Consider the following 23,729-nt stretch of genomic DNA (forward strand, 5'->3'; position numbering starts at 1 on the left):
TCAAATGCTCCATTGAAACGCATTGGCAACAAGCCGTTGCTAGAAATTAACCTAAATTTGTTGACAAGTGAAGCTTGTCCAATTAGACTTTCAACCAGGGTGACAGAAAGCAAACAATGAAAATACCTAAATTGCATTATATCAAGGAGGTATATAAAAGCACCCTGCAAACTATTATCCAATGAGCATATTTCCAGAACACTTTAAATATCAGCCCTTATCGCCGTTCAGGTCCTCCTATCATGAATGAAAGCAAAGACCAAGACATGAAGTGCAAGCGAAAGCCCAACTGGTTTCAGGATAAATTGATACTGAGCAGATTATAAACTTAATACAAATATCATTAAGGATGATCAAAGGTACATTTGTAACATTGCCCCTGTTAAGTGTTAATATGTGAATGTGCCCTTACTCCATGTACTGTGGCAGTAGGTTACCAGTATTATCCTGTTGACAATGTGCTACATGTTATAGTGTAACGTGATGATGTCACTACGCTCTAGCAGATGAGTGCGTCAAGTGAGTGAGCGGCAGTGTATTCTGTGTGCTCTTCTGAACGGTGAATGAATATGCCATAAGGCTGAAGTGAATACTATTCGTTCTACTTGTACTCCACCACTACACCAGCGACGAAGAGTGTACCACTCGATGTCAACTTTACAGACCCCGTTTGTTTTAACCATCACTGATGGTTGCGATTGTTGACGTTAAGGATGGCAGCTTCCTCATACGTTGCACTCAGAGAGATAATTGGGACGGAGACAATGAACTCTTTAGCTCTTTGGCATGGTTTATTTTCTCAATACCATTTATACATGTTACGCTCAGCCGAGCTCTCTTAGAACTGCATTATACATCATTATACATGTGCTTGATGTGAACGCACCTTCATTTACATATGACGCAAGCCTGCATCCTTACCCAGCTCCCCACAGTGGTGCAATAATTATGCTGTGGACTTGGGTAAAGAATAATCACAATATATATATATACATATATATTAAAACAACTGAGGACATATTTATACATTTCCCTTAACAGCGATATTCCTAAATCGGCAGCATTGCAAAGTTGCAATTTCCCTGTTGCTAAATATCAAGGTGTTATTCACAAATTCAACCACAAGTTTGATACCCTTACGCCTATATCTATTTATCGATTTGCAGTCCTCCATTGCCTCCAAAACATTTCGTCTCGATGCAGCCATTTTCAGATTCTTTGTGAATAGCTCTTACTGAGTTAAGAGTCCTCTCGAGGGCTTTTAAGCTCTCCTAGACTTAGGTGCTACTTTTAGGCCTAAAATACTTTGTGAATTGCTCCAAGTAAAATCAATTAGGAGCCAAAGACTGACAAGACTGACACGCCCATTATTTTTAGGGGTTTCTCCTAAATTCGCCACTTGTGAGCAACTTTCAACCCTAAGATTCTTTGTGAATCTGCAGCCCTTAACTCATCCCTGCAGCCCTTAACTTATCCCTGTAGCCTTTACCCATCAATGTAGCCCTTAGCTCATCCCTCTAGGCTAGCCTTTACCCATCAATGTAGCCCTTAACTCCTCCCGCTAGCCTTTACCCATAAATGTAGCCCTTAACTCATCCCTCTACCCTTTACTCATCAATGTAGCCCTTAGCTCATCCCTCCGGCCCTTAGCTCATCCCTCTAGCCCTTAGCTCATCCCTCATCCCCCCCAGAGGAAGTGTAGGGGCCTCAGGGGCCCTGGGCCCCAGAGGGTCTCTGCCCCAGGAGCTCAGACCTCTTTTTTCTAGGACTTCTTCTTCCAGTTCACTGTCGTGTACAGGACATCACAGTCCTCCACCTGCCTGTCTGCTGCTGGGTCTGCTGCTTCCTCTGAATCCCGTTGGGTCAAGGCTGAGGAACCTGCTGCTGTTACAGCCTCCTCCCTCGGTCCAGCAGCACCTTCTCCCAGTCCAACAGCCCCTTCTCCCAGTCCAACAGGCTTCTCTCTCGGTCCGACCGTGTTCTTCAGTTTATCAATGGTGGCATAGGTGTCCGCTCCACTTTTGAAGAACAGCTGAGTGAGATATATATATACAGATTTACTGATTGGGATGTCACCAGAACCTCAGGGATCTCACAATTTTCTCTCACACACGTACACGCACACACCCACCCACACATTTTGACGTATTATTTATTTCATGGGAGCTCAGATTTATGGAGCTCAATTCCTACTGGCTCCCACGTAACTTGAACCCTGGTTTCCTGGATTAAAACCAGTTAAGTTTAGGGTGGCATTCGGACAGAGATAGGTTTCGGTTACCTGGATAAACATAGGGTCGGGTTAGGGTAACCTGTTTACAGATAAGATTAGGGTTACCTTGGTAAACATAGGGTTAGGGTAACCTGTTTACAGATAAGATTAGGGTTACCTTGGTAAACATAGGGTTAGGGTAACCTGTTTACAGATAAGATTAGGGTTACCTTGGTAAACATAGGGTTAGGGTAACCTGTTTACTGATAAGCTTAGGGTGACCTTGGTAAAGATAGTGTTACGGTCAGCCGGCTACAGATTGTTTTCAGATAGGGTAACCTGGGTCAAAATAGGGGGCGGGTTACCTGGGAGTACTCTACGTTGGGTGGAGCTTTGTTGATGAGAGCGTCGCTGCCGAGTCCTGTTTGGTTGTCCATTTTCCAAGCTCTGGAATGTTAACAGTAGGGAAGAAGAAGATGAGGGAGGAGAAAAAAAGAAGCTGACCATTTTTGACGGACAATGTGGTTAGCTGTATTGATCCCACTGCCAGCCTGGGAACTTGGGTACAGAATAACCAAGCTCCCCTTCTCTGGACTTGGGTACAGAATAAACAAACACACACACACACACACATATATATATATATATATATATATATATATATATATATATATATATATATATATATATATATATATATATATATATATATATTTATGTGTGTGTGTAACAACTGAGGACATATTTATACATTTCCCTTAACTGCGATATTCCTAAATCGTCGGCATTGCAAAGTTGCATTTTCCCTGTTGCTAAATAGCTAAATGTTATTCACTAATTAAACACAAGTTTGATACCCTCACGCCTATATCTCTTTATCAATTCGCAGTCCTCCATTGTCTAAAAAACATTTTGTCTGGCTGCGGCGAGACGATAGATTCTGCTAAGATTCTTTGTGAATACGGCCCCTGATCTAGCCCCTTACTCATCCCTTCAGCCCTTTGCTAATCCCTGTAGCCCTTAACTCGTCCCTGCATCCCTTAACTCATCCCTCTAGCCTTTACCCATCAATGTAGCCCTTAACTCATCCCTCTAGCATTAACTCATCCCTGTAGCCCTTAACTCATCCCTCTAGCATTAACTCATCCCTGTAGCCCTTAACTCCTCCCGCTAGCCTTTACCCATCAATGTAGCCCTTAACTCATCCCTCTAGCATTAACTCATCCCTGTAGCCCTTAACTCCTCCCGCTAGCCTTTACCCATCAATGTAGCCCTTAACTCATCCCTCTAGCATTAACTCATCCCTGTAGCCCTTAACTCATCCCTCTAGCATTAACTCATCCCTGTAGCCCTTAACTCATCCCTCTAGCATTAACTCATCCCTGTAGCCCTTAACTCCTCCCGCTAGCCTTTACCCATCAATGTAGCCCTTAACTCCGCCCTCTAGCCTTTACCCATCAAAGTAGCCCTTAACTCATCCCTCTTGCCTTAACCCATCAATGTAGCCCTTAACTCATCCCTCCGGCCATTAGCTCATCCCTCATCCACCCCAAAGGAAGTCTAGGGGAAGTGTAGGGGATCTGAGCTCCTGGGGCAAAGAAGAAGTCTAAGAAGACTTCTTCTTCTAGGACTTCTTCTTCCAGTTCACTGTTGTGTACAGGACATCACAGTCCGCCACCTGCCTGTCTGCTGCTGGGTCTGCTGCTTCCTCTGAATCCCGTTGGGTCAAGGCTGAGGAACCTGCTGCTGTTACAGCCTCCTCCCTCGGTCCAACAGCCCCTTCTCCCAATCCAACAGCCCCTACTCCCAGTCCAGCAGCCCCTTCTCCCAGTCCAGCAGCCCCTTCTCCCAGTCCAGCAGCCTCTTCTCCCAGTCCAACAGCCTCTTCTCCTGCTCCAACAGGCTCCTCTCTCGGTCCGACCGTGTTCTTCAGTTTATCAATGTTAGCATAGATGTCATCTTCACTTTTGAAGAACACCTGAGTGAGATATATATTATAAATGGATTTACCAAATGGGATGTATCCAGAACCTCAGGGATCTCACAATTTTCTTTCTCTCACACACACACACACACACACACACACACACACACACACACACACACACACACACACACACACACACACACACACACACACACATTTTGACATATTATTAATTTCATTGGAGCTCAGACTTATGGGAGCTCAACTCCTACTCCCATGTAACTCACACCCTGGTTTCCTGGGTTAAAACCGGTTAAGATTAGGGTGGCCTTGGGACAGAGATTGGGTTGGGGTTACCTGGATAAACATAGTGTCGGGTTAGGGTAACCCATTTACAGATAAGGTTAGGGTTACCTTGGTAACCATAGGGTTAGGGTAACCCATTTACAGATAAGGTTATGGTTACCTTGCTAACGATAGGGTTAGCTAACCTGTATACAGATAAGGTTAGGGTTGCCTTGGTAGACATAGGATTATGGGTAACCTGTTTACAGATAAGGTTATGGTTACCTTGGTAAACATAGGGTTGGGGACGGGTAACCTGTTTACAGATAAGGTTAGGGTTGCCTTGGTAAAGATAGTGTTAGGGTCAGCCGGCTACAGATTGTTTTCAGATAGGGTAACCTGGGTAATAATAAGGGGAGGGTTACCTGGGGCTTCCCTTGGTTGGGTGGAGATTTGTTGAGTAGAGCATCCTTGCCGAGTCTTGTTCGGTTGTCCATCTTCCAAGCTCTGGAATGTTAACAGGGGAAGAAGAAGAAGAAGAGGATGGAGAAGAAGAAGCTGGCTATTTTTGATTGACATGTGGTTAGCTTTATTGATCCCACTGCCAGAAAGGGAGGGTGGTTTCAATTCACCTTATGAACTCGGTGTAACTGAATGCTAATTATTCAATAATGACAATAATTAAATAATCTGTGAAGAAATCAGTGAAGAAATGGACATTCGTAAAATCACTGGCTAGCAGTCCACGTACCTTACGGCACACGCTGTTGCAAACAGCAGACCCGCGGCTAGCACCGCTATAGCAGCTATCCAGGGCAGTTTGTCTGAGTCTGAAAAGGTGGCATCAGGAATTTGAGATTGGATTTGTCAACAATGCATATTAAGAATCCTTTGTGCTTATTAGATGTCACAAGCCCTTAAAAAAAGTCACAAAAGGGAATTTCTTACCAAGCTACCAATTGGTGCAGTCCATCAGGGAGGTGACCTGGGAGTTGATCTACCCATCCGTTATTTTGTTTATTACCTCATTTTCATGAACCATGATCTATGATGCACAAGTCATTCCCTCAATTTTGTCTTACACGGCCTAACATGTGTTTTTTTGCTTTTAGATCATACTGCTGCTTTTGAAACAGTAGACCATGTGATTTCATTGAACGTCTTAGGCATTGGGTTGGCTTATCAGGTGCAGCCTCAGATTTGTTTTCTATTTTATCCTTATGTTATCCTCTCTATTAGGAACTTTTGCGTGGCCATTGGTTACTTTAATTCCTCAACCTTCCATTAACTATGGAATGCCTCAAGGCTCAATCCTTGGCCCTTTTATATTTTCCATATATATTTTACCGCTAGGTCAAATATCAGAACATCAGAACATCAGTTTCTATTCATATGCAGACTACTGCCAGCCCAATTTCTTGTTTGGCTACAATAAAACGCAAACACAACTGGTCAAAGTACAACACAGAATATTTTAAGTTGTTGTATATTTAAAACTTTCTTCCGCTAAACTCAGATCAATTGGAAGCCATTACCATAGGGGCAGGCCAGAGAGCACTTCTCATCATGGTAGCCTGTTGCATCATACCCCATTGCAGAACTGTTGGTGTCATCTTTTCTAACTTTAACCACAAGATAATATCAGTCTTTGAATTGTGTTTCTGCAGTGTCGTATCATCTATAAAATTGTATTGTTTTTATCCAGTTAAAATCTTGACACTGTTATCAACGCTCTCATCTCTTCCTGCTTAGACTACTGTAACTCGTTGTATTCCTGTCAATACAGCGTCTACAAACTTTGTTTCTTCTTTCAAATATCTCCTGATTCATCTTGCTTGTCATTATTACTTTATCAATTCTACTTTTAGTAATTTTTCTTGTTTGTATGACCATGTAAATTACTTTGTAACTTTGAAAAGTGCTATATAAATGAACATAATTATTATAATTATTATCATACATCATCTGTACTCTACATCACTCCTATTTGTGATGGGAGTGTCCAGAAGTGACTCTATTTTGAAAGACCTTGTAATGACTGATCTGCCTCACAGCTGGTGGTGCAATAGGGTCCCTTTAGCTCCCTGAGGTCAGACCTGTCAGGTTTGACTGTGACTCCAGGTGGGGGACAGGAAGCTCCTGGTTGGTGTTCCCGGCAGCGTTGGAGCTGTGGCAGGTCAAGGCTGTCAGACCAGGGGCCCTCATTGTGAGGGAGCTCCTCAACGTGGCGTTCTCCAGGTTGACCTGGCTAACAGACACGTCTTCAGAACCCAACACCAGTTTCCCATCCAACCACCACTCCAGAGACGGTGATGGTCTGCCCACGCTGTCGCAGGAACATCGCACCCAGGCTGCAATTCTGCTGCAGCCTGAAGAGGGCAGGATCCTGGGAGGAGCTGTGAATACAGGGAAGGGGGAACACAACATCAAGAGAGAATTTGGTGAAGTCATCTTACTTCCTGTTTAACAAAAAATATTGTTATCACTACATCACCAAACTCAGGGTTGTTCCTGGTTTTCAGCCAATCTAACTTTGAATGTCGACCTTACAATAAGCAGTCAGAGTGAACAGAAAAGCAGAGCAAAAACTGAAATGAATAGATAAGAAACGTAATCAGGTTTGAATAAAATAACCTTACAATTGCTCAATGGTTTTGAGTCAATCTTACTTTGACTTATTGATCAACACAATGCTTTGTCTTCGGTCTTAGATCGAGGAAACATTTAGGGACATCACCAAGCTCAGGGTGGTTTCCTGTTTTGAATCAACTTACTTTGAATGTCGATCTTGTAGACATTAGACTTTTCTGTGCCAAAGTGATTCCGGACCTCACAGAAGAAAACGTTATTGGCGTTCCACAGCTGGATGGACAGAGAAGATCCATTCCCGATCTTATGGATGTGTTCTCCGTGTATTCGGTACCAGGTGACCTCGCTGACATCAGGGTTAGCATGACTGGTGCAGGTCAGGTTCAGGCAGCCTCCCTTTCTGGCTGGAAGACACGGGCTGCCGACAGCAGAGGGGTTCCTGGGGGCATCTGAGAGAGAACCCAACAATCAGAGCCTAGCCCTCAGCTCCGCTGTCATGTTGGTCAGATGTTGTGAATTTAAAAAAACTACATCAGGAGAAATAAAAAAATATCTGCATCTCATCATTAAATCCAAAGAGGACATTATCTGCTGTACTCCCCTAAATATCCTACTACACTTAAGGTATTCAGTACTACACTCATTATAGTAAGACACTGTAAACTGCTATAGCAATGTCTGTTTCAAAATACAAGTAAATCTACCAATCCTACCATGACTATTTAACTAATTTTCAAACATATAAAACCAATATAAAAGAAAAACAATGATAATAACCCTGCTCATGAGAATTAATTGGACATGCTCAATCCTTGAGAGGTTTAGATACAGATATAAATAGGAAAATAAGTTAAAACATGGTGGTTGTCTGCCCATCACTACATCACTGAACTCAGACTTGTCCCTGTTTTTTAGTCAATGTAACTTTGAATGTCGATCTCACAATAAGCAGCAAGAGTCAACAAAAAAGCATTACAAAAACTGAAATGAGTACATAAGAAACATATTTAGGTTTGAATAAAATAACCTTTTAATTTGCTCACTGGCTTTGAGTCAATCTTACTTAGAATTATTGATCAACACACTGCTTTGTCTGCTGTCTTAGATCGAAGAAACCTTTAGATACATCACCAAGCTCAGGGTGGTTTCCTGTTTTGAATCAACTTACCTTGAATGTCGATCTTGAAGACATCAGACTTTTCTGTGCCAATTTCATTCCTGGCCTCACAGAAGAAAACATAATTGGCGTTCCACAGCTGGACGGACAGATAAGATCCACTCCCGATCTTAAGGATGTGTTCTCCGTGTATTCGGTACCAGGTGACCGCGCTGACAGCAGGGTTAGCATGACTGGTGCAGGTCAGGTTCAGGCAGCCTCCCTCTCCGGCTGGAAGACACGGGCTGCCGACAGCAGAGGTGTTCCTGGGGGCATCTGAGAGAGAACCCACCAATCAGAGCCTAGCCCTCAGCTCCGGTGTCATGCTGGTCAGATGTTGTGAATTTAACAAAACTGTTCTGAATACAGTAAAATATAGTCAATGAAATGAAATACAGGAGAAGCATTAAAAGTTGTTGTTCATTAGCCCACTGCTTTGTCTTCTAAGATCAAGGAAAAAAAGGTATATTTACTGAGAAGATCAATATAAAAAAGAAAACAAATGATAAAATGTACTTTTCATTGAAAAGGTAGAACATTGACTCACATAAGATACTGAGTTGGTATCTTGTAGACGTCTCAGTTTTGTTCCCAGATGGTATGTAGTAGGCCGCAGTGCAGGAGACATTGTTTCCATGGTGGAGGTGGGAGGCGTTGAAGGTCAGAGTGGAGGTCACGGTATCGTCCTGCTGGAGCTGGGTGCTGAGCCCCAGGGCGGGGGTCCACGTCACAGTGGGCGGGTGGGTGTCACAGTAGGACGGGGCAGAGCACCCCAGCTCCACAGGAGTCCCCTCCACCACCGGCTCCTTGGGGGTGGTCAAACGAGGTGCATCAGGGTCCCCTGGGTACCAAACCAATTTAGAGCGGTTACTATGGAGACCCAAGCATTAGCAGCATTCAGCATAATCTGAACCACAGTAAGACCAATAGGACTTGTGATACATGTTTGTTTCGGTCAGACACACATTGCACTTACCCTTGATCTGGATCATCACTGAGTATTTTGAAAAATCATATTTTAATGGATTTCCACAGTCAATTCTAAAATAATTTTCAACATTGTCTTCAAGAACGTTATTTAATGTTGCAGTACAGTTGTACGCTGTTAGATTTCCCCTGAATGTTGTAGTACTGAGAGTTATTTGATCTTTCTTCCATGTTGGTGTACATCCAGGATGTAGATTGGCTTCATACTTGTCCTCCACGGTGAAGGAACAAGGAACGGTAACACAGGATCCATTGAGTGTCGTCACACTATCTGGCACTATGGCCTCAAATGCTGCAGAGCTGCATCCATCACCTTTAAAACAAGAGGTTGATAAAACCAAAGACTCAATCGATGCACAAACTTTGACAAAATATTCTAATTTAACATTGAATATCCTAACAAAAAATCAAAAAGACAATTTATCCGTATCAATTAATTATTATTAGTAAGTAATATTATTTACTAAGTTATTAGTTAGTATTAATAATAACTATTATTATCATTATCATTATTAGTATTATTATTATTAGGTCAAGGTCATTATGAGTGCTAGCTCAACTATTGTTCTTCATAAGTTTTATTCTTTCTTTCGTTCTTTATTTCTTTGTTATTCTCTACAAACTTTGGGACATATCTCCTTCCTCAATTTTTCACCTATAGACTCCATTCAAATTTTAAAATATTCAGAATAGCTTGGGATCGTCCGCATTGCGGACGAGGCATCTAGTTAATATATATATCTATGGGTGTTGTGGCAACCCGGCCCCGACACGGCAGGCCTGGAAGCCCAGAGGGCAGGTAATACGTGCTGTCTACCACCCTTTTCCCCCAGAGGGCGCCAAGGGTCGCTTTGAGAAGGTCCCACTCAACGCCAACAGGAGACACCTGTGTACCAGGCCAATCAGACCCAGGTGAGGGCTATAAAAGAGAAGCTGAGAGGTAGTCTGGGACAGGAGGTACGTGACCCATGTGGGAGCAGAGAGCGGAGCGAGATTCCCTACCCGGATGGACCTTTGGCCCGGGACCCGGTCTAGAGAAGACCACAGGAGACCACGGAAGGAATACCTCACCTGGATACCGGGACAGCGCGTGAGACACGGCCACAGCATCCCCAGTGGCTCACGGAGCCCAGACTCTTTAGTTTGTTATAGTTTGCATTGACGGGTGATTCCCCTTTTTTCCGTTGTTTGGACTTAATAAACGTGCCTTGTTGGCAGTTTGAGAATCCGAGACTCTTGTTCCTTGAGCCGGGTCACCACATATGGTGGAGAAGGCAGACAATCCGACCACGCAACAGTTTTTCCTGCTATTATTTTCGGGACCACCCGCCCCGAATGCAGAACCCAGACGGGGCCGCAGCTGCGGCCGCCCTCCTGCGAGACGCCGTCGAGGAAAGGGCCCTCCTCCGGCAGGCCGTCATACGGCTGGAAATGCGCTCCCCGGACGTCTCTCCGATCTCAGCGCCCACCAGCCGGCTAACCAAGTTAGGACCAGAGGACGATGTCGAGGCCTACTTGGAGGTCTTCGAGAGGACGGCTCGGAGAGAAAGATGGCCGGAGGACCAGTGGGCACACATCGTGGCCCCCTTCCTCACGGGACCCGCACAGCAGGCGAGCCAGGACCTGACCCCAGAACAGGCGAGTGAGTACCAGACCCTCAAGCAGGCGGTACTGGCGTACTATGGACATAGCCTGGCGGCCAGGGCCCAACGGTTCCACGACTGGCGCTTCGACCCCAAGGGCGCCGTGAGGTCCCAGATCGCCCAGCACGCGCGGCTCATCAGGAGATGGCTCGCGGGAGAGGATGGTCCCAACGCTCTCGACCGGGTGTTACTGGACAACACCATCCGCCAGCTACCGCCGGAAGCCCAGAGAACCATCGCCACCAACCATCCGACCACGGTGGACGAGCTGACCCGCCAGCTCGAGAACTGGCAGGTGGCCCGACAGCTAAACAGCGCCACCCGGCCACAGCCCCGCCCGATCGACACCCGTAGGGACCGGCGAGGACCGTGTCTACTCACCACCTGTTGGGCGCATCAGGAGGCCGGAGCCCCGAACCTCCCGGCTCGGGTGGGCGATAAGGACACTCAGGCCCTCATCGACACGGGGAGTGTCGTCACCCTCATCCGGCCCGACCTAGCCGGCGGAAGGACGGGGGAACCGATGGAGGTCACCTGTGTTCATGGGGACACCCGCACCTATGACACGTGCCATGTGGTCGTGCGGACCCCCCGAGGGGCCTTCACCGTAAGGGCCGGGGTCGTACCCAATCTCCCGGTGCCCCTATTGATCGGGAGAGACTGCCCCATCTTCCACCGGCTCTGGAACGCGGAGCCAGGACCCCGACCGCCCCGACCGCAGCCGAGGCGACACCGACAACCAGTTCGTCACGCCTACGGAGCCCGGGCACCACACTCCTCCCCAGCTGAGACATCTGGAGAGGGAGACGGCACCGGAAGAGACGGCCCAACACCACCAGGCACACCAGCCCGCCCACCCGGCGAGACTCATCGCCTGGACCCGCCGGGGACCCCCGACACCCTGACAGCGTCGGAGCGACCTGCCGGGTTAGGAGAGACGGAGAGTTCCCCCCTCACGGAGCTCTCGGACTTCCCCCCAACCGGGAGGGGGTCGGACCGTCCCGGACATTTCGCCACCGCTCAACTGCAGGATGACCCCCTGAAAAACGCCTGGAGCCACGTTGTCGCCCATGACGGGTGCGCCAGGGACTCGGTGAGTACCCTACCGTACCCGCACTTCTGCACCAGGTCAGGCCTACTGTATAGGGTAACCGAGCTAATGTTGCTTTTTAGTCGGGTGGGGATAGCACGGGAGATTTTAACAGACCAAGGGTCATGTTTTATGTCGCGTGTGCTAAAAGCGCTTCTCAGTCTCCTGCAGGTGAAGCAGCTGAGGACTTCAGTGTACCACCCCCAGACGGACGGGCTGGTGGAAAGGTTCAACAAAACCTTAAAGCACATGCTGAAGAAGACCATGGAGAGAGACGGAAAGAACTGGGACCAGCTCCTCCCTCACGTCCTCTTCGCGCTGAGAGAGGTACCCCAGGCCTCGACAGGGTTTTCCCCCTTTGAACTACTGTACGGACGGCGGCCAAGGGGACTACTAGATCTGGCTAAAGAAGCCTGGGAGAGCCAACCCTCCCCCCATCGTACCCTAGTGGACCATGTCGAGCAGGTACGGGAGAGAATGGCGCAGGTCTGGCCCATAGTACGGGAGCATCTGCACCAGGCACAGCAGGCCCAGGCGCGGACCTACAACCGCGGGGCCCAGCTGCGTCTCTTCCAGCCGGGGGAGTGGGTCCTGGTTCTCATCCCTACTGCCGAATGCAAGTTCCTGGCCAAGTGGCAGGGACCGTATGAGGTGATCGACCGCGTGGGGGAGGTGAACTACCGGGTGCGGCAGCCGGGGAGGCGCAAGCCCACCCAGCTGTATCATGTCAACCTCTTGAAGCAGTGGAAGGCCGGGACAACCCCACCGGTGCCGGTCCCCGTGGCCCTCGTCGCCCGGCAAGGCGTACCGGAGGTCCCGATGGGCGAGGACCTCAGCCCCAGCCAGAAACAAGACCTCAATGACGTGGTGTTGCAACACCAGGACGTGTTCTCCGAGCTTCCCGGGAGAACAACGGTCGCTCAACACGACATCCGGACAGAGGCAGGCGTCACGGTACGCGTACCCCCCTACCGGGTCCCAGAGGCCCGTCGGGTCGCCATACGGGAGGAGGTCAAGAAAATGCTCCAGCTCCGGGTGATCGAGGAGTCACACAGCGCCTGGTCCAGCCCAATCGTCCTGGTCCCGAAGCCAGATGGATCATTTCGATTCTGCAATGACTTTAGGAGGCTGAACGAGGTCTCGGAGTTCGACGCGTACCCAATGCCCCGGGTTGACGAACTCATCGAGCGGCTCGGGCCCGCTCGGTACCTCACCACCCTCGACCTTACCAAGGGATATTGGCAGGTCCCCCTCAGCAAGACCGCCCGGGAGAAAACGGCGTTCGCGACCCCCGGAGGACTATACCAGTACACGGTGCTCCCCTTCGGGGTGCATGGAGCTCCGGCAACGTTCCAGCGCATGATGGACCGTCTCCTGCGGTCACACCAGGCCTACGCCGCCGCGTACATTGATGACATCATCATCCATAGCGCCAGCTGGGACATCCACCTGAGACACCTAAGAGCGGTCCTGGGGGAGCTGAGGAGGGCGGGTCTCACCGCCAACCCCGCCAAGTGCCGTCTGGGCTTGGAGGAGGCCTCATACCTGGGCTACAGAGTCGGTCGCGGGAACGTCCGACCGCAGGAGGCCAAGGTGAAGGCCATCCTGGATTGGCCCCGCCCCACCTCCAAGAAGCAAGTCAAGTCCTTCCTCGGTCTGGTAGGGTACTATCAAAGGTTCATTCCCAGTTTCGCCACCCTGGCAAGCCCCCTACATGACCTGACCCGGAAGGCCCTGCCGGACCGCGTTACCTGGTCGGAGGCAGCAGAGGGAGCATTCAGTCTCCTTAAACGGGCCCTATGCTCCGAGCCAATACTATTAACGCCTGATTTTACTCTGCCCCTTATAGTCCACTCCGACGCCTCAGAGGTGGGCCTCGGAGCGGTCCTCTCGCAGGTCCGTGACGCGGAGGAGCACCCAGTGACATACATTAGCAGGAAACTCCTCCCGAATGAAAGTAACTACTCCACCGTGGAGAAGGAGGCCCTGGCCATCAAGTGGGCCATAGACAAGCTGCGGTACTACCTTCTGGGCCGGGAGTTCACACTGGTGACGGACCATGCCCCGCTCAAGTGGATGGCCACCGCCAAGGATACAAACGCCAGGGTGACAAGGTGGTTCCTGGCCCTACAGGACTACCGCTTCAAAGTGGACCACCGACCAGGGCGGGAGCACGCCAATGCTGATGCCCTGTCCCGTCGGGACGCATGCCTCTGGGCAGTCAGAGGTGCCCCGGGGCTACATCTAAGGGGGGAGGAGTGTGGCAACCCGGCCCCGACACGGCAGGCCTGGAAGCCCAGAGGGCAGGTAATACGTGCTGTCTACCACCCTTTTCCCCCAGAGGGCGCCAAGGGTCGCTTTGAGAAGGTCCCACTCAACGCCAACAGGAGACACCTGTGTACCAGGCCAATCAGACCCAGGTGAGGGCTATAAAAGAGAAGCTGAGAGGTAGTCTGGGACAGGAGGTACGTGACCCATGTGGGAGCAGAGAGCGGAGCGAGATTCCCTACCCGGATGGACCTTTGGCCCGGGACCCGGTCTAGAGAAGACCACAGGAGACCACGGAAGGAATACCTCACCTGGATACCGGGACAGCGCGTGAGACACGGCCACAGCATCCCCAGTGGCTCACGGAGCCCAGACTCTTTAGTTTGTTATAGTTTGCATTGACGGGTGATTCCCCTTTTTTCCGTTGTTTGGACTTAATAAACGTGCCTTGTTGGCAGTTTGAGAATCCGAGACTCTTGTTCCTTGAGCCGGGTCACCACAGTGTGAGTACCAAATGTGTTCGGCTGCCAGATCGGCTCTGGTCATAGATATATTAACTAGATGCCTCGTCCGCGGTGCTGGCCAATGGAGTCGAACGTCACCACTGGCGGCCATCTTACCACAGTAAGCTGCTCACCAATAACATTGTGTTGGTAGTGATTCATGTACTTTTTCAATAACCATAACTTGCTCAATTTTCAACCGATTTTCAAACGGTTTAAACGTCAGAGATGTAGATATGACAGTACATACTTATGAATAATTGTTAGGTTCTAAGAAAAATAGAATAATGTTCTAAAATAGGTACAAGATTTCCCTTTACAAATATACATCAAGAAAGGCTGCATGTTGAAAACCCCACCCTGTACAGAGATGTATTTATGTCATTATATATAAACATGTGTTTTCATATGAAATGAACATTAAACAGAACAGATAGGTGCAATAAATACACACATGCACATTGGTATTCATTTTATTTATGTTAAATCAATATATGGTCTACTAAAACTCTGAAAAAGCAAAAGTTTGTAAGAAACCAAACCGTTTGTAAATCCGTCAAGATTTCAGCGAGATAAGAGTATTAGCGTTTGTGCAGATCACTGATTTACGTCCGCTACAACAGATTCCCCCAGAAAGCTTTACTGTGGTAAGATGGCGGCCTATGGTGACGTTCTAGATGCCGCCGTAGGGAATCTAGTTAATTTATATATCGATGGGCTCTGGGGTCCTAGATGCGCATTAATGACGCACTTCCTGTAAACGATGTCATTAAATGCGCATGCACGTCACTCAGTAGCCGGTGTGTCAGCGATGTGTAAATGTATTCATTGCTAAGAAGTAAGTAGTTGTTTAGCTGTTGATAAACAGCTTTTTCAATGATTTTGCTTAAAATGGTAAGTTAGATATGGCTTGATGACTGTTGTTTTCAGAGCCTGTGGGAATCACCTGTGCGATATCGCCACAGCAGATGAATAAAAATAAATATATACAAATATGTCAGTGTGTGTGCCCGTGTGTGTATCCAAACATATACACTGCAATTCACATCCACACATACAGCTCAATGTAAATCGATGAAAACATCATGTTTTGATCCCACGGCCAATTGAGGATAGATTCTTAAAATTGGTAACACATATATATACACGTATATACATTCTTAATATAGGCCTACCGTGAATTTTTTAATATTTTACAGATGTTTGTTAAATTATAGAGCAAAGATACCCCTAGTGGAAACGAGGAAAATGTTAAATTTTTTATTGTTATTAGTTGTATAGGCAAGGATACAATTCATTGAACATCTGGAAAATCATAAAAAAAAAAATCAATTTTCAAGGAATAGGATGAATATCTAATACGAACACATTCATGAATTAATCCTCAATTCACCATTGGATCTAAAAATGCCGTTTTTTAAGGATTTACATTTAAGCTGGTCCTCAGTTGTAGTAATGTATTGTCTTATTTATTCTGTTTTGTATGAGCAAATATAATTTCATCAAGATTTTATTTGCTCATACTGTCCAAGTTTTTCATTTTCAGTTAATAGAAACTAGAAAATACTGTCTTAATATCTAACTCTAACAATCCTTACTTTAACATATGGGAAAATAAAAATATGCATTCATCAGTGCTTTTAGACGTGTTTCCAAGACGTGTGAGAGAACGGGCTCCGTTCAATGAAATCAAAGAGCACCGTTTATAAACAACACTTCCGGGTTTTGTCCGTTGGCTTGTTTCAATGTCAAGTGTCGATACGTCATCTGTAAGCGCAGGACCCCGAGCCGATCTGGCAGCCGACCGAGCCGAACACATCTGGTACTCACACCGGAACTGTACAATAAAAAGAAGAACCCTCGCGCCAGTCTCAAACACAACAACAACAATTTCGTCTTCGATTCAATCCGTGTATGGTTCGTTCTTTGAATATTCCGATTTAAAAGAAAATCAGAAAAAACAATTAAGTCGTTTTTGTTTTTTCTGATTTGGTTTTGAAACCGAAAAAGGGCAAAAGGAATAAACAAATAAACGGTATTTTTCTGTTTTTTAAATCAAAACGGGAAAACAGAATAATCCAGTTGCTTGTTTTGTTTGTGTGATATTTAGATGCAATGAATGCCGGGAAAAAGGCGGATAAAAAAAAAATACATATAAAGACGTTTCAAACGTTCCATCGAGTCTCTCGCATTCTACAATGGCCAGCTTTATTGTTTTCCGTGGGAGCCGGCAACTTAGTCTGCGAGTGGACGATCTGAAACTAAATCGGAAACTAGATTTCTCCTTCGAAGGTTGTGCTCCACACAGAACCTCCTCACCGTCATAACGGAGCACCAGATTGCTTTAGAGCGGTACTGATCGCGTCGTGTGTCTTTCCAGTGTCGAATAGTTCACGAATAAAATCACCATAAGGTTCAAGTGCGGCCATAACTAAGGCTAAATATAATTAGACAGTCTATTGCTGGTTTAGGTGGTTGGCTCTTTTTTCTTCGCTGCGTTCTGCCTTCTGGTGGAGCCTATAACTACAAATGTATCTATTTTTGTTTTTGTGGTTCGGGTTTAAAAAACCAACACACAAACTAACTAACTAATAAAATGCAGTTTATTTATTTATTCCTTTTGCCCTTTTTCCTATTCAAAACCAAATCAGAAAAAACAAAAAACGACTCTGTTAATTGTTTTTTCTGATTTTGTTTTAAATCGGAATATTCAAAGAACGAACCATACACGGATTCACGTCAATCCGTGTATGGTTCGTTCTTTGAATATTCCGATTTAAAACAAAATCAGAAAAAACAAATAACAGAGTCGTTCTTTTCTACACCAGAAGGCAGACTGCAATAGACAGTCCAATTATATTTAGCCTTAGTTATGGCCGCACTTGAACCATATGGGGATTTTATTCGGGAACTATTTGACAATGGAAAGACACACGACGAGATCAGTACCGCTCTAAAGCAATCTGGTGCACCAAAGTGCTCCGTTATGACGGTGAGGAGGTTCTGTGTGGAGCACAACCTTCGAAGAAGAAATCTAGTTTCTTTCTTCTTCTATGTAGCCTATTGTACAATCTGTAGGCTACATGTCATTTAGATGTATTTTAATGTTTTATGACCAGCTAGGTTTCTTAGTAAACAGCCACCTGGAGTATCATGGCGATCTTCTCCACGGTCATATCGTCCACTCGCAGACTAAGTCGCCGGCTCCCACGGAAAAACAATAAATCTGGCCATTGTAGAATGCGTGACTCAATGGAACGTTTGAAACGTCTTTATATGTATTTTTTTAAAACCACGTGCCCTTTTCCCGGCATTCATTGTGGTTTTATCTAAATATCACACAAACAAAACAAAGCGAAGCGAATAATAGTCATTTGCATAAAGTTAAAAAGTTTTCAACTTCTTTTTGACGCTCTGGTCGCTCAACTTTGGCCGCTGGTAGCGTTGGTCGCTTTGGTCGCTTTGGTCGCTCTTGCCCATAGAAAGTGAATGACTTCCGGCGATTTGGTCGCTCAATTCGCTTCTGGTGTGGACGTACAGTTATTCGCTTCAGCGGCCAAACACTGACAGCCAATCGGAATGTAGACGCTCTTCGCTTGCGTGGATCCCAGGGAACATCGGCAGGCACTTTGGTTCCTACCTACCTTTATTCACTCACTGAACAAAATGTCGGCTGAAGTATTAATCGCGGCTGTAACTGGGCACCCGGTGTTGTACGAACCCACCCTTTTTCAGTTCAGAGATCGAAACGCCATAGTGGTTTGGATATCAAGTGATGATAAGCGGGAGTATTTATAGGCTACATCTAGAACGTTCGTATTTAAGCGGGAATCATTTTAATTTGCTCTACATGCCACCAATCTAACCAACCAATCGCGTGTAGCATGCTTTAAACAAAACCAAAAAAAAAATTGAAATCGTCACATAAACAAACTAATCGACAAGACGAGGGATAAATGACAAGGGATATATCTCTTGTCTTTTATCCCTCTATTCCCCACTATTCACGGAGCCTGAGGTGAATTGTTAATTGTTAATTAAATAGTCTAGATAGATAGATAGCCTAGTAAAGTCTTTATTAATACCAAACGACACAAATCGTCGGGAATCCATTTAGGTGGTTCGGCCCACACAGGACAGTAGCCTACAAGACCACACAGAACAAGTCTGACTGGACACACACACAATACATCACATTAAAACTAGACACGCGTTGATAGATAGATAGACAGAAAGGCCTAGATATATAGATATGTTCCATTATTTGCCTTGCGGAGCCAACCAGTCCTGTGCACGTATGCAAATTAGCCATGTGCGACAATGACTATTTGTTTTGAATGCGACGAATGAGTGCAGATCATGATTTGCAGATCCAGATCAGTGAAACATATTTCAACTACTACAGCACGCAGGGTTTTTTGTTCTCGGTTGTAATTAGCCTACATTTTAGGATTTTTTTTATATTGGGGGAATCCCTGTCCTACTTGTTGTCGAAGCACTTTATCGAACAAGCAAAACCGTCTCGGCAATATGGCCAAGGTGTATGGGAGAGTTCACTATTTGATATGGCTGTCTGTAGGGCCTACTAAACGCATACGGCTCCTTTAAATGCATCTGCATAATTGAATTGTACGTCATGAGCGACTTGAGCGACCAAAGCGAACAGAAAAATTTGCAGCGAAACTTTGTGAGCGACCTGGTGTGGACATACAGTTTAACAAAGAGACTACAGTGAGCCCAACTCTTGACCCAAAACTCAACATTGTTGGTTGGACTAAATTGCATTGCACAGTTGACATGAATACTTAATGTTTTATATTCATTTTACTTTAATTTTAAGTTTTCGTTTTTACAGTGTAGTATGGATATTGGAACAAAGGTGTACTCCCGGTGGAAGCCACCAAAAACCATGCTCGCCTCTCCAATAGTAATTAGGGGTGAGGGGGGGCTATCAGACCGTCAATCAAACCACCGCGGCAGTGGAGGTTGGATTCATGATGTATTAGTTGAGCTGCCGTTGGCTCAACATGTTGGCTGTTTTCCGGTTGATGTTTTTTAAGTTCTTAAGTTGAAGTTCTACATAAATGTAAGATAATTTTATGCATGACTATTTTGAGGGTGTTTTTAACCTTAGCTCAAACATTTTCTGTGGCTGTGTGTGTCCCTGCACACGGAGCGCGTGCGGGTGTGTTTGTGTGTAACGTAAAAGTTATTAGGTAAATTAGGTCGCAATCAGGTGTTTATTTTGCTCACATTACCGTGAATACTACAGGTATTAACAGAGGACTATAGAGAGTGCTGCCAATATTAACATAGTACTATAGGCAATAACCGAGTATTAAAGGTATTAGAGAGAGTACTACAGAGAGTACTTCAGTGCTACAGGTATAGTACCCACTCCAGGTTTCAACATAGAGGATTGAGATGTTTACCTTGCAGGAGACAACAGAGCAGGAATAGTTTCCAGGATCCAGTCATGTTCTCCTCCAAAACTTCATCAGGAGAAATACAAAAATCTCTTAATTTCATCATTAAAACTATAGAGGACATTAGCCTCTGTACCACACTGAATATCGTACTACACTTAAGGTATTCAGTACTGCACTAATTATAGTGAGATACTGTAAACTGCTATAGAAATGTCTATTTCAAAATACCAGTAAATCTATCACTACCATGACTAATTCAGCTAATTTTCAAGCACATAATACCGATATTCAAAGAAGAACAATGATCATAAACCTGCTCATTTAATTTAATTGGACATGTTCAACCCTTGAGAGGTTTAGATACAGATATAAATAGGAAAACAAAAGATAAAACATGGTGTTTGTCTGCCGAAGGTCAAACTAAAACCGGTATTGCTTGAATAAAACTTAAACTAATATATATATCAATACATGTAGGGAGGAACTATGTTCCTTTGTTCTAGCAACCAGATATAAAGGTGACTTACGTGATAGAGGTGAAGGACTTGATTTGAAGTTCCTGAAGAGCACCAACTTTATTTAATATGTTTGCCCGCACCTGGATGAGGTGAGGGAATGAGGAACTTGATAACATTTGCATGAGCACAGATAAACCTTTATGTCAAAAGGGATGAGCCAACATACAGAAAGAAGATAAAGTTAGAGAATAAAGTTAAACAAAACCATGATCACCAAATATTAACACTGCACTGTATAGCTGTTAATTAGTAAATACTTTTACTCTGTTAACACTGGTCTGTTAATACTGTTAATAATATTAACACTGCTAATGCAGCAAATATTTTTCTCTATTAATACTATTGATACTGGTCTCTTTTAATACTTTTACTAATGTAAAGATTGTAAAAGCTGTTCATACTGTTCACTGGTAATACTGTGGATACTATTCATTTTGTTATCAAAATGTTGATGCGAGCTGTTTATGCGGTTCTCTGTTGATACTGTCCTGTTAATATTGTTGATACTGTTCTCTATAAACAGTCACTGTTGATACTGTCCTCTGTTAATACTGTTGATACTGTTCTCTGTTAATACTGTTGATACTGTTCTCTATAAACAGTCACTGTTGATACTGTTCTCTGTTAATACTGTTGATACTGTTCTCCGTTAGTACTCTTCGTGTTCTTTGTTGAGCCTGTTAATACTGATGATACTGTTCTCTGTTAAACCTCACTTTCTGAGGTTTTCTAACATTAAAATGAGTTCCCCTAGCCTACGTATGCTCCCCCAGTAGCTAGACATTTCGTTTGGTGTAAAACGAGCACTAGGCATTCTGCTCCGCCTTTGAAAAAATGAAGCTCAGACGTGCCGTGTTGGAATTTTCCCCGCATGTCGTCCTCAGCGGGGAGATGCCACCGAACCCCCCGGGAACAGTGCATACTTCCGCAATCCACCAGTCCTCAGCGGCCAAGCCTGGTATTGCAGCTGTTTAAGCGGGCTGTGGACGGGTCCCTCGATTCAAAGGACCCAGAAGTAGATATCTCCGTTCACTCCAATACAAGTGGGGAACAGGAATGTGTCTCCGCAAAAAAATGTCTGGATGTCAATCAAAGGCTCATAATTCATGCCATGTCCTAAAAAAAATTATGTTTTTTCTTTTCAAAACACCACCTCAAGCGTTTTATTAGCCGTTCTCTCTAATTATTTGTTGCTGGAGAAGGAGGGGTGTGCAGCTGAATGGAATCGTAGTGAAACAAATGTTGTTTCGACCTGGCATCCGAGAGGGCCTACTTCAGTGCTCCGTTAACGTGTCCGATTTTTAGACTGGTTCCAAGAGAGTCTGGCTGCAGACATCCACCCAAACGCTCCAGACATCCACCCACAGAACTTCAGCTGCAGACATCCACTCACAGAAACATCCATCAGCACACCGGAAATCTGAAAATAAAAAATAAAAATCTGAAAATACATAAATGAACGGGCGAAATCGGAAAATAAAATAAAACTCGGGCGTTACGTAATGTGTTTACATAAATGAACGTATTAAATTACGGTATCAAATCGGATAAACGCTTCCGGTTTTGGACATAAGACTTGACACTCGCTGTTGACTTTAAGCTGGAGCTTATGGCTCTTATCTTTCTGTAAATACACACACCTTATTCAGAATTCTTAATTCTGAATTCCTTCTGTCATAGGCCTACTGCCAATGTTGTTATCAATAAAAAAACATTTGCACAATGCAAGCCGATGCACTTCTCCATGTTGATAAGAGCATTAAAATGAGAACAATTAATGGGACAAAGAAATCAAGGGATATTTAGCATAGAAAAAAGATTTGCGATTAATGGCGATTACTCGCGATTAATCGTGAGTTAGCTATGACATTAATGCAATTGATCGCGATTAAATATTTTAATCGCTTGACAGCACTAATTTGTACATAAGTTATTGATTTTTCGTAAATAGTTAGTTGGAAGGAATCTGTTTCTTAAGCAGTGTGACACTTGGAGCTTGCATGACGGAGCACAAGTTGGCACAAAGAACTCAAAACTGCAAAAAGACATTGTTCAATTGTAGACTTGGAGCTTGCATAACGGAGCACAAGGCATAGTTTAATAGTGCATTTCTTTTTGAACAGCACATCTGATCAGTGACCTCTGTCATTTTTGTACATTTAAATGTATGCCCATCACTAACTGAGTTTAGCTTTATCTATTATTTCTTTTAATTTCTTCCCTTCTTTTCTTAATGTTATGTGTATTTTGTTTTTAAGATAAAACAAGAGAAACTCAATCATATCTTATGGTCTCGTATTTATGTACATTTTCATGTATTTAGGTTTTTTACATGTTGTGACTATCTTGAGTTTGTGATGTGAGTCTATGGTCTAGTATTTATATGCATGTTTCATGTATTTATGTGTTTTTTTCATGTTTGTGATGTGAGTCTTTGTTCTATGTTCCCACTCTTGGCCTGCACCTTGATGCGGTGAGTGGGCTTTAAACTAAGATTAGTTTTATTTCTTTGTTTGTTATTGATTGTCCGTCACAGTCTATCTTATTGATGATACAAAGCCTTAACTAAACCCCTTCTCTTCTGTTTGCAGAAACTGGAAACTTCAGAGTATATTTTATCTTAAGTTATAAAATCTTTGTTTCCTCATCAGATCCCAGTCCATCATGCTCCTGTACTTGTCTGCCGTGCCACCATCATGCCTCATGCATCACCTCTCAGCACCCTGCCCAGCTGCATCTTATTCCTTTACTCCAGCTCTTTCCAGCTCTTTCACATAAGTGACAAACACGCTCCACCCAAGTGTTTTTAATCTTTTATTAATTATACATATAAGGTGTGCTTAAGTGGCCGGAACCATCAATAAAATGCTTTTTATTAATATAACATTATGGCTCCATTAAAAGCAAAGTACACCTGCCATTTACAGTTATCATTTATACTATCCTAGACATCTTTAATCTTATTTACATAGGCCTACAGTAGGCCTGATTTCCTCTGAATGTTTAAATAAACAAATTCCCTGTCCATGTCAGATCCCTGTCGATCATACTCCTGTTGTTGTCTTCCTGCACACCTGACTGCCTCCTCCATCGATTGCGGCCACAGCCCTCTCCCTGTACAA

The 23,729-nt window shown here is 44.8% G+C and overlaps 1 protein-coding gene across 2 annotated transcripts; it reads right to left on the reverse strand.

The window, feature by feature from the left end:
* Window positions 1-775: 775 nt before the first annotated feature.
* On the reverse strand, window positions 776-21,998 carry LOC130384779 (myelin-associated glycoprotein-like). Of its 2 annotated transcripts, XM_056593113.1 has the most exons (13): window positions 20,617-21,998; window positions 20,093-20,152; window positions 9,263-9,469; window positions 9,146-9,163; window positions 8,717-9,010; window positions 8,182-8,445; window positions 7,199-7,462; window positions 6,521-6,820; window positions 5,176-5,254; window positions 4,850-4,931; window positions 3,895-4,190; window positions 2,578-2,659; window positions 776-2,032 (listed from the first exon to the last, which is right to left on the reverse strand). In XM_056593113.1, the coding sequence occupies exons 2-13, from the start codon at window positions 20,136-20,138 to the stop codon at window positions 1,763-1,765; spliced, it is 2,202 nt and encodes a 733-aa protein (XP_056449088.1). In that variant the 5' UTR covers window positions 20,139-20,152; window positions 20,617-21,998; the 3' UTR covers window positions 776-1,762. The 2 variants fall into 2 exon arrangements, with proteins under 2 accessions (XP_056449088.1, XP_056449086.1); XM_056593111.1 differs by having other exon boundaries at window positions 9,146-9,469.
* Between the last annotated feature and the right edge of the window lie 1,731 nt (window positions 21,999-23,729).

This window comes from Gadus chalcogrammus, chromosome 6, assembly GCF_026213295.1.
Source record: "Gadus chalcogrammus isolate NIFS_2021 chromosome 6, NIFS_Gcha_1.0, whole genome shotgun sequence".
Lineage (NCBI taxonomy): Eukaryota > Metazoa > Chordata > Actinopteri > Gadiformes > Gadidae > Gadus > Gadus chalcogrammus.